The 15,055-nt window shown below is 32.9% G+C and overlaps 4 protein-coding genes across 4 annotated transcripts; 2 read left to right on the forward strand and 2 right to left on the reverse strand.

Moving 5' to 3' along the window:
• Positions 1-2: 2 nt before the first annotated feature.
• On the forward strand, positions 3-4,511 carry LOC105192974 (replication protein A 70 kDa DNA-binding subunit). The gene is made up of 13 exons (XM_011157277.3): positions 3-203; positions 271-318; positions 815-1,017; positions 1,095-1,237; positions 1,361-1,448; positions 1,529-1,691; positions 1,780-1,984; positions 2,310-2,422; positions 2,492-2,658; positions 2,906-3,140; positions 3,240-3,323; positions 3,416-3,610; positions 3,741-4,511. The coding sequence occupies exons 1-13, from the start codon at positions 168-170 to the stop codon at positions 3,861-3,863; spliced, it is 1,803 nt and encodes a 600-aa protein (XP_011155579.1). The 5' UTR covers positions 3-167; the 3' UTR covers positions 3,864-4,511.
• Positions 4,512-5,242: 731 nt separating this feature from the next.
• LOC105192975 (AP-3 complex subunit mu-1) lies at positions 5,243-7,698 on the forward strand. Its single transcript, XM_011157278.3, has 9 exons — positions 5,243-5,552; positions 5,729-5,913; positions 6,003-6,237; positions 6,336-6,495; positions 6,570-6,683; positions 6,760-6,939; positions 7,032-7,190; positions 7,262-7,312; positions 7,375-7,698. Exons 1-9 carry the CDS (start codon positions 5,518-5,520, stop codon positions 7,507-7,509), a joined length of 1,254 nt encoding a protein of 417 aa, XP_011155580.1. The 5' UTR covers positions 5,243-5,517; the 3' UTR covers positions 7,510-7,698.
• A 1,856-nt stretch (positions 7,699-9,554) lies between these two features.
• Positions 9,555-11,452, reverse strand: LOC105197130 (transcriptional adapter 1). Its single transcript, XM_011163363.3, has 6 exons — positions 10,927-11,452; positions 10,779-10,815; positions 10,507-10,713; positions 10,076-10,425; positions 9,850-10,009; positions 9,555-9,767 (listed from the first exon to the last, which is right to left on the reverse strand). The coding sequence occupies exons 1-6, from the start codon at positions 10,995-10,997 to the stop codon at positions 9,636-9,638; spliced, it is 957 nt and encodes a 318-aa protein (XP_011161665.1). The 5' UTR covers positions 10,998-11,452; the 3' UTR covers positions 9,555-9,635.
• Positions 11,453-11,640: 188 nt separating this feature from the next.
• LOC105193017 (polypeptide N-acetylgalactosaminyltransferase 35A) lies at positions 11,641-14,857 on the reverse strand. Its single transcript, XM_026137245.2, has 7 exons — positions 14,697-14,857; positions 14,252-14,582; positions 13,476-14,157; positions 13,202-13,319; positions 12,634-13,122; positions 12,423-12,554; positions 11,641-12,225 (listed from the first exon to the last, which is right to left on the reverse strand). Exons 2-7 carry the CDS (start codon positions 14,580-14,582, stop codon positions 12,064-12,066), a joined length of 1,914 nt encoding a protein of 637 aa, XP_025993030.2. The 5' UTR covers positions 14,697-14,857; the 3' UTR covers positions 11,641-12,063.
• Positions 14,858-15,055: the final 198 nt, after the last annotated feature.

Raw genomic sequence — 15,055 nt, forward strand, 5'->3', positions numbered from 1 at the left:
GAGTACTCTCTGGTAGAACATGGTATGGTCGAGTATTCGGCGGGAAACAGGAGACAAAAGACAGGCTCCGAGACCTTTCTTCAGAGATCCCTTTCGCCAATTTCGCTCGAGGAAAGATCGATAGAGATCTTACGGATCTTACATCCACGCAACAGTAAATCGCAATCATGAACGAGTACAATTTAACAACGGGAGCGTTGCAGGTAAAGCTTGTCAAAGTTCTATATCGTTATTGCGTTGTATATCGCTAAGCGGTGAAAATTGTTTCAGAAAATTATGAAGGGCATAGACATCGATAAACCCATACTTCAGATGCTGGTAAGTACGACAGGACGAGCATTTCGACGAAATCCGATCCCTCCTCGCGAATTGGCGAATCAAAATTGTTCTCGGCTGTCTGGCTAATCCTGCAACGCCTAGCTAGTATTCGTAACCTCGTTTCTGTACTTTTATCGAGGTTTTAAGGGCTGTTTACAATATATGAAGTAAAAGTAAAGGCTCCAACTTCAGTTGGAATAAGAAATAAAACATTATTTTCTGATGACTGTTCACTAATTCCTTACATCAGGGAAATAATGTAACTTGACACCTACTCTTCTTACACCTGACTTACCCCATATATTGTAGACGGCCCTTTAAATATTGACAAGCTTGTCATGCTGTGATACATGTGTGTTTTTACTTGTCATATTTGTCATTAAATTCTTTGATTGTCAAAAATTTTTTTGTTTAAGCCTGATGCTTTAGATTTGATGAAAATCTTATTTTGTAGTTTCTGAGGAAACTATATCTTAAATAATTTCTAACTTTGCAGGGATATAAAAAATTGCCAAAAAATAAAGATGGTGCAACGGATCGATATAGACTGTTGGTATCAGATGGAGAAAAATTAAACTCGTTCACTATGTTGGCTACTCAATTGAACAATCTGATCGAGGATGATATTTTGAATGAATTCTCAATCTGCAAAATAACCAATTATCACCTGAGTTCGGTGAACAACAGCGGCAAAGAAAAGTATTTGTTCTACTTTCTTGCTTTATGTATGAAAGTAAATAAATAATTCAAGTATCAAGTACATTTTATTTTGCCAGACGTGTGATGCTGATATTAGATATAGAAGTTGTTGTTTCCGGAGAGAAAGTTGGGGGCAGGATAGGCAATCCAACTAATATAGAGCTCAAATCAGAGCCAGATACACCATCTACGTCTACAACCACAACTGTGCGTCATCAAAGTAAGTATGTCAATGTCTTGCGCCGATTGTAGTTGAAAATATTTGTATTATCCTAATTTATATTATTGATTAAGTTTGCTGTACTTCTGTCATGAAATACAAAATCGATTTTACATATAACAGATGGTTCAACCAGAACAGGTAATTCAAATCAAGCTTCTTCTGATATACACACCACGCCAATTGCAGCACTGAGTCCTTATCAAAATAGGTGAGAAAACTATTGTTTCCAAAGTACACTTCTGAATATTTGAGTATAAAACAGAAGGAATAATAATGATCTGTGTTCAGGTGGGTGATTAAGGCACGAGTAATCAACAAATCTCCAATTAAAACATGGAGTAATTCTCGTGGAGAAGGCAAACTCTTCTCTATGGATTTGATCGATGAAAGCGGCGAAATCAGATGCACAGCATTTAGAGATGTGGTTGACAAATTTTATGACTTGATAGTGGTAAGTGTCGTAGAATTAAAATCAGCGATGATTACACGAATCTTTTTACGAAGGATTGAACTGTCGAGCGTTTTATTTAATTTTATAGACTGGAAATATATACTACATCTCGCGATGTGTATTAAAAGCAGCCAATAAACAATTTAATACTATGAAAAATGATTACGAGATGACAATGAACTCTGATACAGAGATCGTGCCTTGTCATGACAGCAGCAATGACATTCCAACACTACAATTTAATTTCTCTCCTATAAGTCAAGTCGAAAGCAAAGAAAAAAATGATTTACTAGGTAACACATTATGTTTACAAGAACGAATTTATTATTCTAATAAATCTTAAATATTAATTTCAGTTTATATTTATCGTTTAATATTAATTTCGTTTAATTAATAGAATTTTTTTATTTTATGCACGATAATTTTCTTGTAATTAAAATCTATTAATTGCTAATATTTATATTCATATTTTGTCTGTTTCAATCTTGTTTCTAAAAATTGATTTTTATTAAAGTTTTACTGTCTATAATAATAACTTTAAATTGTATATAAAATAAAATATATAATTTAACTAATTGTTGAAAATTATGGATATAATGATGTTTGCATTTATAATAGATGTCTTGGGCGTCGTCACAACTGTTGGTGATGTACAACATATTACGGCGCGCACTACAGGCCGAGAACTTATAAAGAGGGACATCAGTATAGTTGATGACAGTGGTACGATGGTGAGCATTTTATGGATATGCCAGATTTTATTTTTTTATTATGGATGAATAAATAAAATTTTTTACCAGGTAACTGTTACACTCTGGGGAACACAGGCCGAGGAGTTTGGTGCTTCCAATAATACCATTATTGCTATTAAGGGAGCGCGCGTAGGCGAATTTAATGGTGGGAAAAACTTGTCATTAGTAATGTCCTCTATAATTGAAAAGGATCCTGATATTCCTGAAGCACATAGGTAGTGTATATTCAAGCTGATTTTTAATTGAATAACATTTCTAACTTTTTAATTATAATTAAAATTTATTTATAGACTAGAGGTAATACTTTCATTTTTTATTTATTCTTTATGCAATTTTTAATGTTAATTTTTTAATTATATCTTTCAAATGTCTACAAATTTAGAAATACATAATAATTATACAGAATTAAAATTACAGAATATAATGTAACATTTATATGATATATTATGTTGTATATTTCAGATTGCGCGGATGGTACACTGCAGTTGGCCATTCAGAGACTGCTAAATCATTATCTAGAGTAGGTGGAAGTACTGACTTCAATGGACCATTGTACACTTTCCAGGAAGCAACCGATGCTCGATTGGGAGAGAAAATGAATCTCCCAGATTCATTTACAGCAGTGGCGACCATTAAGCAAATTAGAACTGAAAATTCTCTCTACAGGGCGTGTCCTGTAGAAAGTTGCAAGAAGAAGGTAAATAGTACATGCGGCGGATATATCTAAACAAAAATTCGTCAAGTTTTCTAGTTGTCCTTTAATGCGAATTATTGTGCAATACTCATTCAATTTTAGTTGATCGATCAAGATAATGGTATCTTCAGATGCGAAAAGTGTAACAAGGAGTATCCAAATTTTACATATCGCTTACTGGCAAGTGTACGTATTGTCTTTGTAGTGTCTCGTTTCTTATTATTTGAAAGTATCTTCCGGTGTCAATTTAGTTTGTTATCAATTGTAACGATTCTTAGATGGAATTGGCGGATGCAACGGGTAGTCGCTGGATAACTGCATTTAATGAGGAAGCAGAAAAGATACTTGGGATGTCTGCTCAAGAGTTGGGTGAATTGAAAGAGAATGATAAAGATGCCTATTTGCAGAAATTCGGTGAGGCAACTTTCAAAACATTCATGTTCAACCTGAAGGCAAGATCAGAAGTTTTCCAGGTAATCGATATAGTGTGCATATTATTTTTTACAGTTATATAAAAGTCGTATTTGGAAGTAATTTTATTTTATCAGTACTATTACATATTATTCTTTGATACTATATTTTTTACAAATTTCTGTTTTTCAGGATGAAATGAGGATAAAACATGTCTGTACGTCAGCCGGGCCGATCAATTATAAGACTTATCTTCCACATCTGATAGATAAAGTCTCTAAACTATTAAACATTGAGAAATTGGATTCTAATTAAATAAGATTTGATTTAGTTAGATTCCAGTAAAGATTTTTTCAAATTATTTTCATATAATCTATTAAAAAAAAAACATTTATGTATAAAATTTAAAATTTTTGCGTGTTTAATTTAAGTATTGTCATGTGCGTTTTTTTAAGTTTTGTTTACTTGGATCGCTTCTATTATTCGATAAAATATTTAGTTATTTTTTTAATGTAAGAAAAGAAAACAGCATCACGTGAGATTAAGCTCAGTCGGGCCAATCAATTATAAGACTTACCTTCCACATCTGATAAAGTCTCTAAACTAATAAACATCGAGGAACTGGATTCTGATTAAATAAGATTTGATCTAGTTAAATTCCAGTAAAGATTTCATCAAATTATTTTTATATAATCTATTAAAAAAAAAACATGTTTAAAATTTATTATTTTTGCGTGTTTAATCTAAGTATTATGATGTGCGGTTTTTTTAAATTTTGTTTACTTGGATCACTTCTATTATTCAATAAAATATTCAGTTATTTTTTAATGTAAGAAAAGAAAACAGCATCACGTGAGATTAAGCTTAAATTCGAATATTTTATATTAATAAGCATTCTCGTTATTTTCGAGAATATAATTTTTTTGTATTGCTATATAATATTGCAATTATTGTAGCACAGTCTGTATAAAATAAATTTCTAATCTTCATATTGATGCTTGTGTTTTTGTTGTCTGGCCAATAAGTGATATGACTATGGAAAATCACACGTTTTACTACAAATAATAACATTTTATTACCTCAACTTCTTCAAATTCTAAAATTTTTGCAACATCTCTTCAGAATTATTTCGTACACAATAGCAATGTAACATCCAGTAAACGTTATTTACCTTGACGTATGAGACGCATCTCAACGTTTTTATTGTGAATGCACGAATGCATTGATATGTTTAAGATCGAGCGTGATAAGATAATTACGCAAAGCGGATCCTTATTGGAAGACAACTCGTCACGCTGTGAGATTCTGATGATTTATCTTTGATAGCGCGATTGAGCTTCTAAGTTTATAGGACTAGATATATTGCTGTGAAATAGCTACGCAGATATCAACTTTTTTAGCTATCACCAGCTCTCACATACGAACGTGTAAAGAAATTTTAAGAAATTCCGCGTGATAAATAATTTCTACTCCACTCGAAAAAGTTCTTTCTCTCTCTCTCTCTCTCTCTCTCTCTCTCGTTTCGAAATAATCGCCTGGGTGCAACAAAGCGAACGAGAAATAATAGAGGCGTTCATTACATATATTTAATTTGTTACGCGTAGCTTTTCATGCAATTGTACTTATTAACGTATTCGATTTATTTATTTACAAGTTCGTATTACGCGCGCTCGGCGCTTTCTTCTGGCTAGGTGTGCCAATAGTCGGGTGACGTGCTTTCTAAGATCTAACCTATAAATCGTATCTCTGTCATAGATACAAAAAAATATTTCTATAATTTTTTTGTTCCGAGTAGTTCCGACACTGGTCGAAAAGGAAACGTTTTCACTTTTTTAGACCATTTCAGATTTGAGCTGTATCATATCGGCATATTGTTGTATGAAATATTTCCAATTTTGTGCGTTGACGTTGAAATTAATCATTTCCGCAATTTAGAGTTTTAAGTCGCAAACATTTATTATTCAGAAAGATGATAAACAGTCTCTTTATTATAAATTCTTCGGGGTAAGTGTCAAAACGTGAAATAGAAAGTAAACCACAGCTTTGACAGATCATTATTTCACACAAACCATATATTAGCATTTCTCACATAGAATAAATATTTTTTGTCATGCTGGTTTTTTTCCACTTGTATTCATTACGCGACATGTCATTCCAATATATCCCATATTTCTATATAGAGATGTTTTCATGGAGAAACATTGGAAGAGTGCAGTTGCACGTTCGCTCTGCGACTATTTCTTTGATCAGCAACGAAGGGTTTTGTCTCCAGAGGACACACCACCAGTGATAGCTACTCCACATCATTATCTCATTAGTATATACCGCTGTAATATGTTCTTTGTGGCAGTGTGCATGACAGAAGGTAAGTTTAACTCGATAATGATACTTATTATAAATGCTACTTATATTACATTTAAAGTAATAATGTAAATATTCTTTACCTTTTTCCAGTTCCACCATTGTTTGTTATTGAATTCTTACACAGGGTAGTGGATACCTTTGAAGATTATTTCAGTGAATGCACAGAAACTATTATAAAAGAAAACTATGTGGTAGTATACGAACTTTTAGATGAGATGTTAGACAATGGTTTTCCTCTGGCAACAGAATCCAATATATTGAAGGAATTGATCAAGCCACCTAATATTTTACGCACCATTGCAAACACAGTTACAGGCAAATCCAAGTAAGAATATCTTGAGTTATGTTAATAAATATTTATGTTTATAAATGTATGCACAAAGGATTATTTTATATATTTTATAAATTTGTTTTAATTTATAGCGTTAGTGCAATCTTGCCAAGTGGACAGCTATCTAACGTTCCTTGGAGACGAACTGGAGTTAAATATACCAACAATGAAGCTTACTTTGATGTTGTGGAGGAAGTAGATGCGATTATTGATCGAACTGGAGCAACAGTTTTTGCAGAAATTCAGGGCTATGTATGTTCTATAGCATTCCTCACACAAATATTAATTATATAATATATTATTGATATATGTAATTAATCTTTCAGATTGATTGTTGTATAAAATTAAGTGGTATGCCAGATCTTACTCTTTCATTTATGAATCCAAGACTGTTCGATGATGTTAGCTTCCATCCCTGTGTTAGATTCAAAAGATGGGAGGTATATACACGAATAACATATTATATATAAAAATTGTAAAAATTAATTTTTAAGTTTATATTTATCTTGATTTTAGTCAGAAAGGATACTTTCCTTTATTCCGCCTGATGGTAATTTTCGCCTTCTCTCCTATCACATAGGAGCGCAAAGCATTGTAGCAATTCCTATATACGTAAGACATAATATTAGTCTGAAAGAACCAGGGGGTGGTAGATTAGATATCACTGTTGGACCAAAACAAACTATTGGTAGGACAGTAAGTTACCTTTTTTTTTTTAAAGATGTACGAGTATTGTTAATTATTATCACTACTATAATTATCATTGCTAATCATAAATTTTGTCATAGGTTGAAAATGTGACTCTAGAAATTCCCATGCCAAAAATTGTTTTGAATTGCACTTTAACTCCAAACCAAGGAAAATATTCATTTGATCCCGTCAGCAAGATATTGTTATGGGATATTGGAAGAATCGACGTTTCTAAACTCCCAAATCTTAGAGGATCGGTAGGATAATTATAAAGCTTCTAGAAATGTACATCTATCGATAACATCTGTTATAAAATTTTTTATTTTAGATCACAATACAAAATTCGACAGCTGTTAGCGAATCAAATCCTGCCATTAATGTATGTATGATAATGTTATATATCTTTTTCAAATAAAATTGACAATTTTATTTTTATTTTAGGTGCATTTTACAATTAATCAATTAGCGGTATCTGGATTAAAGGTAAATCGATTAGATATGTATGGCGAAAAGTATAAGCCATTCAAAGGTGTCAAATACATCACTAAAGCTGGCAAATTTCACATAAGAATGTAAATATATTGTAAAATGATAAATGAGATTCTTTTAACATTATATTAAGTATACCATATCTATTCTATCATGTTATAATATCAACAAATTAAACGTGGTAAATTTACATGACATTAAATGTATAGGTTGCGGTAATTTACTATGTACAAATATAATAAAAACGGAACAATAATTTTTGTTCTAAAATTATGTTAAATACACCTCTGAACCATTTAATTGAACCAAATGCATCCATTTTATACTATATTTCTTATCTAATTATATTATATTTTTGAAGCGAAAGGAGAGAGAGAATATGAGAGAAAAAAAATTATTTAAACTACTCTCTCTATTTTAATAATAATCTTTCTGTAATAATAAGTTACTATAAAAAAATACTATTGGTTATCGTAACATTGAACAAAGCATATCAAAAATCCTTCATATTGAGATTAGAAAATCTGTCATAACCGACGTAACGTAACGATCTGTGACTGTATGCGTATGCAAAAAAGTGCCTTAATCTTTTGATGTTTCCTGTGTGATTTTATATACATTTTTAATTGCGCCAAATCGCACGTCGATAAATTATTCGGTCTTGAAACACACGCAGTTTTAAATTGAGCGAAAACAGTAATATCACTATTACATTAAATCGAGAATCAATTTAATATAAAGATGATGCTAATAACAAGCAGAGAGACTGAGAGACCATTCCTGCAAGCGTAAACTTTTTATTTTTTGGACGATTGTTAAATTAATTTTATAGAGGAAATATGTTAATACATTGATTTTAATGACTAACGAGGAACATGCTCTTTTTCAAAAATTTTCAAGAGATTTTTTTCAGCATTTTCAAAACTGTTTTAGTTTTGAATAATTTAGAAACTATTTTAGATTTTTCTTCCCGTATATTCAAAATAATTTGTTGTAAATGATTTTGGAGAATCTATATTTAAGATCTGCAGATCATATGTATGTTATATATATTTTACAAGTTGTAAATTTAAACAATGATATATGTTATTAAAAGAGATGTATAAAAAATATAAGTGAAATAAAAGTAATATTTTAAGAATTAAGTGAATGTGATTTTTCTTTTCATATCCACAATCTAGTTGAGAGATAAGTAAATTATTCAGAAAATAATTTAAAACTTAAATCTTTAATAAAAAGATAATATACAAGTTTACACAAAATTTTTAGCTTTTGTGATACTTTATTGTAACAATTTCTTCCACATTTTTTGTTTCTCTATTATATAATATAATACAATATCGTCTCAGAATTCCAAACGATTAAAATACACATATATGTATTCTTACTTGATTTATTTGGATATAAAATTAAACAATTTTGTACTTATTTCCTAGAATTCTTGCGGTTTTAAGTATATCAAAAATTAAATGATTAGATGGAAATATTTATAGCGTCTCGCTATATTTAATATGTATATTTTTAATAACGAAAAAGAGAAGTCCTACTAGTGTCCGCAATGACACTCCATTGAGTGTTAAATCTTAAATTGGCGCTCCTGATACGCGGGGACCATGCAGAGCAAAGAGGTAGCAGGAAGTAAACTGCTACTTACCCCGTTTTAATCACCTTCTACTTTACCGACTCTCGATAACGGCGCCGTTATCGAAAGTCGGTAAAGTAGAAAGTGATTTAAACGGGGTAAGTACCAGTTTACTTCCTGCTACCTCTTTGCTCTGCATGGTCCCCGCGTATCAGGAGCGATTTCTCGAGCCCGAAATCCCGGATTTCTTCCGAGAACGACTGCAAACTGAACTCTCTCCTAACCCATTTTATAATGCGGAATTAATTTCTTGGCTATTATTATGATCTCTCCAGCATCTCAACAAATGAGGAACGTATTTCTCGCTATTATTTAATAATAATTTAATATATTAAATATACATCCTTATTAAAAATATTAAAATATATATATTAAACGCAAAAATATGGCGAGACGCTATAAACTTTTCCATTTAATGTTTTAATTTTTGATATAAGGCCGTAGAATCCTAGAAAATAAGTGCAAACTGGGCAAATAAAACAAACCAATCTAATTATTAAATCTAAAAATAAAATTCAATTTTTATTAATTCTACATAGCCTAATAAATCACATAAAAATACACATGTATTTTAATCGTTTGATGGTTGACATAATAACTTTCTTGCCTCCAAATCTTCCCACGTTGGATGAGTAGTATATGTATATAATCTCTCCATATTGGTAGCATATATAGTATGATTACTAACGAGATTTTTATGAATCTATTTGGGAAAATAAAACCATAAGTGTTAAAATGATGAATTTGATGAAACATATGATCAAAGGAAAGATATTTTTTATTACCTTTAATGCATGTTGTAAATCGCTTGTGCTAACTGGTTTCAATGGTGGACGAGTAACTTGGGTGGAACAAGCGTATGAAAAAGCAGTGGCCTGTTCGGCTTCTTCAAAACTTGGCTTCGACGTGGGGACTTGGCCATAAGATTCCATTATTTCTGTTGGTCTGTGTTTCAAAATGGATCCAATATTAATTGTACATAACATTGCAGAATTCGCGCTTGCAACTTACCCGGAATTGAGTGGATTTATGTACATGGAGTTTCTTTTCCACGAGCTAGGCACCGGTTCTCCTATATTATGAATAAAAGTGCTATCTCGAACGGCATATCCTTTCCTACGTGTGAAAATCGCAGTAAGTACATTTTTCAAGAAAATTTGTGTCGCAGCTATAACGATGTGCGCGGTATTCTCTTCAGCTCCATCCATATTATTTTCCCATGCTGCGAGCATTAATCGAGCCAGTACAAAAGTACGATCTGGCAGTACAAGTTCTTGAGCACTGGAGCGATTAGCGCCTATAGGCTCGTCGCCGACAGGTGACGAAGCTTGACCTAATACTTCCACGTACATGTCCGCTGGCTGTTATAAAGAAAACGACATCAGTAATCGCAATTGTTACACTCATATTGCGACACTATAAAATTATATATATTTACAAACCTCAAAGTTTGACTTATCAGTTTTGTATTTGCGCTTCAGTCTCAGCCTCTTCTCCTTTGAAACTTTATCCCTGTCTATCTTAGTTGGCGCAACAGCGGCTAATCCACGAACTTTATTAAAGAGACATAGCAAAAACTCATTGTGCAAACGGACTTGATCTTCTGTCATGATATTACGCGCTTCGGAGTCAAATTCTTCTTTGGTAGTCTAAAAGAGCAACGATGTTAGAAATATGTTAGACTACCACAAAAACTAATTGAGATTCGTGTTACCTTCATTTGGAACCACAGCTTCATCTTCTCGAAATACCTACCGATAATCATAAAAATAAAATTTATAAATAGTGTTTTATAGGTTAAGTTTGTCATTTGTATATCAACATTACTTATACTTGTCTTGATTTAAACAAAGAAAACTTACATCTTTGAATTTTCACCAAGTGATGCCACGAGACTCTTCCTAGCCAAATTTAATTCCTTCGACGTGGTCATTTTTGCAATTTTTTTTAGCTTCTCGTTATCATGCACAAGCGTTTTAAAGTTAGGGGTTATTTTTTTTTTTTTTTTGTTAACCCCTTCGGATAAAGGGAATTTAAAGTATCTTCAACCTTCCCTTTTGTTTATATGACACAGAGTCCTTTGTTTTATCAGTTATTCACAATTTATTACTTCTTAATCGAGAAAATCTTTTAATCCATTTTCCTCTTTACTGGAGGAATTCTAACCTCTTACTCAGCAATTGACTTCTCATTACACACGCGCACATAAACATTGAATACTCCACCATCACGCTGGAACACGAAGCACGTTACTTGTATCGTTTATGATGTAAGAAGTTGAATTCTACCGTGGTTTGATTCATCTATTTGGAAAAAGTCTGCATAAGGATGCTTTGAATTCGGCTTACCACATTCGCAGTCAGACTTTTGGAAAACAAGCTATGATTGACTATACAGCTGAACTTGAGAATTACCTCGACACGTGAGGTCAAAAATAGGAAAATTGGTAATAGGGGTTGTTTGAATTTTTAAATCTATTTAGATTTTATAAAATTTCCACTGCATTTTTATTTTTAATGTAAAAATTATATACAAATACATTTTATAAATAATAATTTTACTAGAACCTCTGTGCATTTGTCAATAGATTTCTTATGATTATTGTGTAAAAATATGATACATAGAGAGCATTGTTATAACTTAACATTATATAAAATCTTTATCAAATGTAAATAGAAAACTTACACATTCTTATTACACAAAAAATCAAATAAATACAAAAAGTTCTTAATATTTGCATATGCACATATCTAACAAATTTAATTTTTTTTTATAATACATTTCCTATACAGCTATAATACTTTCAATTGTTTTTGAGCTCGGTTTAATTACAATTCTTATATCAGACAAAATTACTTGAAAGTCCAACACATATGAAATATTCTACTTGTAGTTGTTATCATTTTTCGAATATATACAAATTGTCGAAGGATCTACCATTTTCGTCCAAGCCAGTCTTCGGAATTTCTTTTCCTATTTTTACGATCTTTCTTTCTATGTCACCTGACTTCCTTAGATGGAATCTTTGATCGAATGAGATCCCACGTTATCAATGAAGCATTCGATCTTGTGCATAAATCCATGATGAGCGGAATATTTCTTACGTTGCGCATCGCTCCTAAGCAGGTACCCGTTGCCATGTTGTAAATAGGTGTACCATTCTATAAGTATTTTTAATAATTGTCGATAAATATCTGTCGTTATTTATTAAAATGCAAGATAAGTGCTTGCATAAAAGAAAACAAAATGTTTAATAACAATTGTTATAAAAAAAAGCTTTAATAGAAAATATTTGCTAAAAATTTAGAAAATAAAATTTTCGTAACGCAAGCACTCGGAAACTGTTGAGAAATCTTACAATGCGTTTATGACGCCAATCTTGACTCCCTCCCATTTCGTGACATTTTCCAAGCTTTGGAATCTTCTCAGCTCCTTCCATGCAAAGCATTTGGCCAAGTACCAGTTCATTTTTGTCCGTTTCATACCACATCTACAAAGATATGCGTGTAAATTTGATAAAGTTGAAAAGTAAAAAAATTCTGTTCTCTTTTTAGTTGACAATAGCATACCTGTGATTTAATTCTTAAACACGGCATCAAGATAAGTTTCGAGCCTTTAGTCTTAATATCCTTTTCACTTTGGATGCAGAGCGCGGTATTTGAAAGTCTAATCTGATACTGATCGGTATAATTCCTTTTTCTCGAATGCCAAGGTTGCATCGGTTTTTGATCGAGTCTGGCCCATTTATCCTTCAGTCGCCGTTCCGTATCATCTGGTAGTGTTAATTCAGGATAAACTACTTTCAAGTACCAAACGAATGTCTTGCATTTTAATTTCTGACGCAACGCTAATCGTTCCGAAATATCGCCGTAATCGATTTTTTTTGTATTTCTCAGAAAGTAATCTTTATATTCGTCCATCCATACGTGCGCGACCCGTAAGGAATTCTTTAACATCGAGTCATGTGGATCGTCTGAACCGTAGGGCCGCCTCCTTCTAAATACGTGACCCACTCGTGAACAGGGAATCAATTCGATGCTGCCACCACACATCCATATCTAAAAAAAAAAAAATTAATTACATTGTTATATATACAAATGTGAAAAAACCGCTTTAGCAAGAGTATTCAATATTTACTCGGAATGATATTTCAAGATTCTCTCCACCCCAAACATCCATACCAACGTCATATTCTCCCATTTTGGTGAAATATTCTCTATCAATAGCAAATAATCCTCCGGCCATCGTTGGCGATCTGTTTGTTAGTAAGAAATATTTATAAAAAACATTTACAAAAGTCTGTGATTTTATATATATATATATATATATATATATATATATATATATATATATGTATGTATGTATAATAAGTATACATTTCTATACATAGATATGTAGGTAAAAGTCTTACTTGATGGGTTTTATAAAATCGTCGTCATGCTTCAATGTCCCAATTGGCAAATTGTCCCATTTAAAATGAAGACCCCAATTAAAGCCACCTCTCACCAGCGGACTCCCGGTATATTGAAATGTATCCGCGTTTATAATATCAATCACTGGCATCGGCACGATATTTCTCGAATAAGCGATCCTCGAAAGAAGCGGCTCTATCCACATCTCGTTTACTTCTATGTGACTGTCCAAGAAAATCAGGACTTTACCGGTTGCTTTTCTAGCGCCAAACACTCGCGCTCTGATCAAACCTTCTCTCTTCTCCGTCTTGAATAATCGTACTCGGTCATCGAAATTGTTTCTAATGTATACTTTTATCTTTTCGTGCAATGCACTGCTGTCGCTATAATCATTCACCAAGATAATCTCGTGCAGGAGCGCCATCGGCGTTCTTTCGAGCACAGTGTGCAGGGATCGCAAAAGAGTAGTGTAATGCTCATTGTAAAAGCAGATAATTATGCTGGCATTTGGCAAATTGGCAGGATACTTTTGCGCTCCGCACAATTTATGCCTCGTATCCGGTATATCTCTTCGCACACCAAGGTTGTCTGATATGAGAACGTTGAAGGCATAGTTCTTATAACCCTCGTCCCTCTTTCGTTGATCCTCCAAATTTTTCACCATACCTAATTCATCCAGACCTATTAAAATAGATATTTTGCTTCATTACGTTTGACGTCCTCGAATTTAATAATCTAATAACGATTTAAAATATTAAAGAATTGGCGCTCCAACCTTGATCCAATGTAACCGCAGGCTTTACCGGAACAGGCTGCAATTGTTGCAAGAGCAGGTCGTTGTTCCTGAGATTCTTATTGCCCTTTAAATTGTAGGCTTCCTTACCGACTAACGCGTGCTTCTCGTTGCGCGCAACGATAACATTGTCGCGTAGCATAATCTCCTTGTCGATGCTCTCTCCACGATTGGAAATACCGGGCACCAACATTGTGGGAGTGGCAGCGATGGCATTTTGCGACAATCTTGAATAAAGATACAAGCTGAACGCCCATGTTAGAGAGGCTATCACTATACCTGACAGGAACGATACGTATCTGGTTGACATCATCTGTCAGAGAAAAATAAAAGATCAATGAGCGCTTAGCCGTTTCCTCAGCAGCATCAGGCTCTGTTCTCCAAGAGATTCGAGGTAAATAATTAGAGAATCAGAGGATGGACTCACCGCACGTTACAATTCAACTGCGCGCACAAAATCTCGAGGTATTTAAATAACAATTCTCTTAAAACGCATCTCCGGAGCAGGCGACGATCTTTAATTGACAGCCGGGCACTAATACGTCGCCATCTTTGTAGTATTGATCACGTGGGGCCATCCATGAGACGATGCAGGGGGTGCAGGCGGGAGCGGTCAAGAACGCAAACGTAACAAATATTTATAATCCATCTTAACTGAGATTACAGTTAACCTCTATTTGTAAAAACAAACCTCTATCCTTTACATAATAAAAGAAAAATAAATAAAATCTTCAAATAAGATTAAAATTGTAAGTAATGGATACATGGACGGAATGGTGATTGGAA

This window comes from Solenopsis invicta, chromosome 3, assembly GCF_016802725.1.
Source record: "Solenopsis invicta isolate M01_SB chromosome 3, UNIL_Sinv_3.0, whole genome shotgun sequence".
Classification (NCBI taxonomy): domain Eukaryota; kingdom Metazoa; phylum Arthropoda; class Insecta; order Hymenoptera; family Formicidae; genus Solenopsis; species Solenopsis invicta.